Here is a 6,162-nt window from a genome sequence, read left to right as displayed (position 1 = left end):
CTGATTTGCCAATTTGAGTGTCTGTGGACACTTTTACTCTCAACAGAAAACACCACAGAGACACCCTGCTTACTGTCACCACTGCCCCTGCACATTGGAGTGGTGTGTGTGTGGTTTGAACACTGTGGACTGTGCCTTTTTGGTTGGCTAAATAAAAGTCCTAGCACATATTGGCCTGTTACAGACTGCCAAATATAAGCTGCTTTGGGTCTTTGGGGTATGCTGTTTAAATGATGCATGGGTCCTAAGAGTCCGGAGGTCCAAGCCAAAGCACACTCCATTCCTAAGCCTGGAGTGCCTTTGGGCAGTTCCGGATTTTAGGATGCATACCTCCAAAGAGACCTGGCCTCTATGATGCATGGAGAACTTGGATGAGTACAGAGATGTCTCATATTGCACAGGTAACTTCCAGGAAGCCATTCATGGTTACCAGCAGTAACTTGGCAGCTGCCATTCTAGAATGCGGGGCGGGGGGATGATTCACTTATGTATTGCCAGTTTGGCAGCCTTATTAGAACTGTGTCCTCTACAGATTGGTATGGGTAAACAGCTTTGAAAAGGTCTTCACGTAGCAGCAAGATGCCTGGTCCTAGGAGCATATACAGAGTGATTTGGTTTAATTCATGATTTAAACTTCTTTGAAGGACTAATTTCTAATTATTTTAATTACTGTATAAACCACTAGTAAAGAAGAATCTGTTTCTTCATAATTTCTTAGAAGAAGTAAATTATTCTTTCCTATAACCTTAATACATACTCAGGCATTTATGTTTCATTCTCTGGCTTTGCACTTTGAAAGACAGCAAGAGAGCTTGTATACTTCAGTTATATTTTCCATCTCTATAATACACTGTTAACACCCAATTGGAAGTTGCATAATTAGAATTTACTAATTTTTCTATGAAAGTGTTGAAATCTGAATTTTAAAAATCGGATTAAATAAAAAAAAACAATTTAAATGAAAAAAATATTAATATTAAAAATCTCACAAAGAGTTGATTTTTATTATCTCTGAAAGAAGCCAACCAAGATTTTGGGAGAATACAAAACACACACCCACACCCCAATGCAACAAGTATTCAGAATTGGTTGGTCTCCAGAACAGTTCTAAGAATTGAATGTCATCTTCATGATGTGGCTTTGCAGCAGTGGTACCACTTTACCTGTCAGAAAGCATTGGAAGAAGCACAGAGATGGGGGGAAATGTGAGGGCATTGTTTCCTCATACAAATTCTGCCTTCTCCATGAAATTTTGCTTCAGTGTTCAAATTTCTATCATAGACTTAAAATTTCAGTTGAACATTTAAAAATACAATTTAAGTATCCAAAGAAAAGAGGCAGGTGCAATCACTAAAGTGTCATGAACACTGAACGAAAATTTCATGGGTGGAAACAGTCTGAGGAACCTAACCATCAGATGATGAGTAAAATGAACTGTCTTTTCCTCTTGAAATGTTAAAACTTTTGTGAAAATGTCCAGCCAGCTTGGATGATTAAAATAATTGTTTTTTTACTGTTTGTTGTTTTTCTTTTAGCCATGTCTCAGGCTGTGCAGACAAATGGAACACAGCCTTTAAGCAAAACATGGGAGCTCAGCTTGTATGAACTTCAAAGAACTCCTCAGGTATGTTCATATTTTTTTTCTCCTTTGTTGTATGAGTTGCAGATGATCCTGTTTTATTGTGCATGTTAATTTCTAATTTGCTCTTGAGAATGATTAAACTAAAATGACAGCTGACCTGCATTATTACAAATAAGTAAAGGTGATGGATTTGTAAGATTTGTTTTTTCCTTTGTAGAATTCTTAAGTGATACCTTCACTGTGGCCAGGAAATAATTGCCTGACTATGCTATTTTTTTTATCATTAGGAGGCAATAACAGATGGCCTGGAGATAGTGGTGTCACCCCGAAGTCTCCACAGTGAGCTGATGTGTCCCATTTGTTTGGATATGCTGAAAAACACGATGACGACTAAGGAATGTCTACATCGTTTTTGTGCGGATTGTATCATCACAGCCCTTAGAAGTGGGTAAGTAAAAAGGAGCTATATGAAAACTTTTGATCTGGACTGAACATTACCTTGGGATTTTTTTATACCATAAGGGACATACAAAAATATTATTGCTGCATTTCTGAGATTGTGTTTTACTTGCCCCAGCAGGGTTACGACTCTAGTGGGTAAGAATGGTGCATTGGGCACATTTCAGGAAGGTTCATTCTTCTCTGCAAAGAAGATGTCCAGCATGTTTAAGTCTCATTATGCCCAAGCTGGGCAAGTGATCATGTGACTTAGACTCTTAGGCTTTTAGCAGAGATACTTAGCTTCTTCCTCAGTTCTTTACATAGCCAAATGAATACAAAGAATGAGATAAGAAAAAGAAAAACAGACAGGTAATTTATTATAATGGCCACCGCTAAGGTGGGGCTGGATGTCTCCTTTTCAGACAAGATTGAGCCTTAAAGATAAATGTCCAGTGCACTAGAAGAAGCTATCCAGCAATGGGATATGCCAAAGCTGAGACAAATGTACCAGGGAAGGATACTGATGCTAAAATGCCTCAAAGCAAAACCATGCCCTGAAGCACTCTTATGCCTAAGGAGGCCCTAGAGAATGCAGACTTGTCTGACTTACAAACATTCTTAAAATGTTGAAAACCTTATAAAAACTCCAAATTGGAAAGTAGTGTTGCACTACAGGACACATTAGAGAAGTGCCACTGAGGAAACGCCTAACGGTAAAGTGAAAAAGTGAAATCAGATTTTTTACATACCAGTAAGGCAAGGTGAAAAGCTACTTATGTAGCATATCAGGTAGCATAGATCTGACTTTAGCTTTGATTTAAAGTCTTTATGTAGAAATTCTAGCAACACTCCAGCACTGGCACCAATTCAGAAAGGCTTCCCACATACAGTGGGCTTTTGGTATCTACTGCAGTTTGGTTCCAGGATCCCTCTTGGATTCCAGAATCCATGGATGCGCAAGTCTCATTAAATACAGCAGCGTAGTATAATGGTGCCCCTTATATAAAATGGCAAAATCAAAGTTTGATTTTCGGAATTTATATATTTTGAGTATTTTCAAGCCGTGGATGGTTGAATCCATGTATACAGAGGGCTGACTGTAGTTTTGTCTAATGTACAATAAAAGAGTGTCTGGATGCTAGTAAAGTATTAACAACACTTTCACAGTAACCAAAACCTAAGTAAGATCTTCTCTCAGAAGCCACGTGGGTAGGTGCAGCAAGTCCAGGTGTGAATGGAATACTGGACCCCAAGCCAGAAGATATGGCAGATGTGGATGGAATGGAAGGCCCTTCACTGGCTGGTTGAAATTTTTTTGGAAATCATAGGCACCTTGGCCAACATGGAGATGCCAGGACAATCATTACATTCCTCGTCACCTTTAGAACTCAAGAGATCAGGGGAATTGAAGAAAAGACATTGAGGCTACCTTAACTTCAGAATATCCTAGTCTTCCATTGATGGAGACAGAAATCTCATGAAAAACCTGTCTAGTTTCTTGAACAGATCTACCAAGAGACTTCCAAATTACGTTTGGATCTGAAGGAAGACACTGGATCAAGAGTCCATTCATCTGCTTAGGAAAGCCACTTTCTTGTTCAAATCTCCTTAAATGTACTGGTCTGACAGAGACGGAAGATGCTTCTCTGCTATCAGAAAGATTGCCTCTTTGTGAAGAGAATTGTAATATGATTCTCCTTGCCTGTTTGTGATCATTTATCATGCCTTATGAGGCACGACTTAGGGAGCTGGGGATGTTTAGCCTGGAGAAGAGAAGGTTAAGAGGTAATATGATAGCCCTGATTAAATACTTGAAAGGATGTCATATTGAGGAGGGAACAAGCTTGTTTTCTGCTGCTCCAGAGAACAGGACCCAGAACAATGGATGCAAGCTACAGGAAAAGAGGTTCCACCTCAACATTAGGAGGAACTTCCTGACAGTAAGGGCTGTTCGACAGTGGAACAAACTCCTTCGGAGAGTGGTGGAGTCTCCCTCCTTGAAGGTCTTCAAGCAGAAGCTGCATGACCATTTGTTGGGTATGCTTTGATTGAGATTTCCTGCATGGCAGGGGTTGGACTGGATGGCCCTTGTGGTCTCTTCCAATTCTATGATTCTATGAACAACAACATGGCTGCCAGAAAGAAAGGTGCTTCCAACTTGGCGGTCAGAAGTAGAGGGACACTCAAAATGACTGCTGCAAGCACCATAGGAAATACACGACTTCTGAGTGGACATAGCTGGCACAGTAGACTTAGTGGAAATAGGGTTGTCTCCAGTGGGTGCATGATTTCAGTGGGAAGTGGGGAGGAAGCCACCTTGTTAGACCAAATGTCACTGTTGAATTAACAATCTGAGGGAACTGATCTCTGGCCTCCATATCGTCAAACATCATCTGACTTTTTACGTCTTTTTGTAAAACTTGCTTGTCAACAATAACTATGGCAAGGGGTGACATTGTTCCCTCAACTGAGGTAGAGGCTGTATCTGCTTCAGAGGCAGGAGCTGGGATCAGCACATTGTGCTAGTGTCATACACCACTGCTGTTTCAGGGGAGATGGGCTTCTGCATGCTCCTAATGCCTCCCTGAGGAGGCAGTTTAAGCGACATTGGAATGCTTCACCACATTAATCCTGTTGCGAAGTGAAGTGTGTCAGTCTAGCTCTCTTTGTTTAACAAGGATCCACTCCAACCCTTTCCATTGCTTTTAGATAAATGGAAAGCCAATTGGAGGAGCTAAAAAAAAAACAACTAAAGGAGACAACGGGACAAGTAGAAACAGACTAGACAAGAAAAAGTCTGAAAAAAGACAGGAGAGAGAAACATGACAAAGGGAACCACAATGGTATGGGAAGGGAAATACTTAAAACTGAAGTAAAAAAATGAAAAAAGAGAGAAAGGAACATTCCCCCCCCCCAGAACGCAAACCTGAGGAGTTGGAAGTAAGAGCAACATGAGCTGGGCAAGACAAGGGAAAGAAATGAGGGAGGAACTAGAAATCTCTATAGTCATGATTCCTTGTCTTGCTTGGATAGTGGAGGGACTAATGGGTATTGGTTGGGTACTTCTCTGCAGACAGAGACTACACAGTTCCCACAATCTAATCCTCTTCTTCCCCTGAGGAGTTGTCTGGTATTAGTAGCCTCCAGAGCTTCATGGGATAGCAGGGACTTGGACCCTGGTTTCCCTCGCTGAAGTCCAGTGCTCTGCAGGATACTCCAAGCAACTATTTGCTTTTTTCTGTTGGAGTGTATGTACATGTGTACAAAGGAATTCATAAGACTTTACTGTCACTTTGTTATCCCTTTCCTGCCCATTCAACAAATGGTATGTAGGAGTAATAACAGTACATGGTGATTAGGTCTGGGGCATTCTGCTGAACCCTGTAGTGCTTCATGTTTCTATCTGATGTGCCTTTGTCAACAGTGTATATAACTTAGGTGATGTCAGCAGTGTAGTGAATGCCACAGATTTATTGGTAAGTGTTTGGCTTCTGAAATGCACCAGATTGATTTGTGCCTGGTCAGACATAGGTAGGTTTTGTTTCAAGAAGTTGTTAGTGTACTGGTTGAGATCTAGATCTAATGTGACACTAGCTGAGTGAGAGACTCACCTAGCATAATTGTGTTGAACTGAACCAGTGCACAAGTGGGAGCACAAGAGATGGCTTACACATTGTAAACTGCTTAGAGAGTGCTAGTTCACTGATAAGCAGTATAGAAATGTACTTCCTATTGCTAATACATGTTATCCATTACACAATGAAAAACTGCACTGGATCCTCCCTTGTGCTAACTCTGTACACTTATTTCTGCTTGTGTTTATAAAATTATACTCTTGGGTACAACGTCAGACCAAAGAGTTACAAAGAATGCTATGGGGAACAGAATTAACATTCTCCTCTCCTCCTCTTAGAAACAAAGAATGCCCTACATGTCGTAAAAAGCTTGTTTCTAAAAGATCTCTGAGACCAGACCCAAACTTTGATGCCCTCATCAGTAAAATTTATCCAAGTCGTGATGAATATGAGGCTCATCAAGAGAGAGTTCTAGCAAGGATCAACAAGCACAATAATCAACAAGCTCTAAGTCATAGCATTGAGGAAGGTCTGAAAATCCAGGCTTTGAACAGGTAAGAGAAT

General features: G+C 40.6%; 1 protein-coding gene across 1 annotated transcript in view; it reads left to right on the top strand.

Moving 5' to 3' along the window:
* RNF2 (ring finger protein 2) overlaps window positions 1-6,162 on the top strand; it is a 28,411-nt gene that overhangs the window by 13,552 nt on the left and 8,697 nt on the right. Inside the window, exons 2-4 of the mRNA XM_042463571.1 lie at window positions 1,536-1,624; window positions 1,870-2,030; window positions 5,937-6,152. Of these exons, the coding sequence (XP_042319505.1) occupies window positions 1,536-1,624; window positions 1,870-2,030; window positions 5,937-6,152 (466 nt within the window). The remainder of the gene's footprint in view (window positions 1-1,535; window positions 1,625-1,869; window positions 2,031-5,936; window positions 6,153-6,162) is intronic.

Source organism: Sceloporus undulatus, chromosome 4 (assembly GCF_019175285.1).
Source record: "Sceloporus undulatus isolate JIND9_A2432 ecotype Alabama chromosome 4, SceUnd_v1.1, whole genome shotgun sequence".
Lineage (NCBI taxonomy): Eukaryota > Metazoa > Chordata > Lepidosauria > Squamata > Phrynosomatidae > Sceloporus > Sceloporus undulatus.
This window is presented reverse-complemented; position numbering and strand designations above follow the sequence as displayed.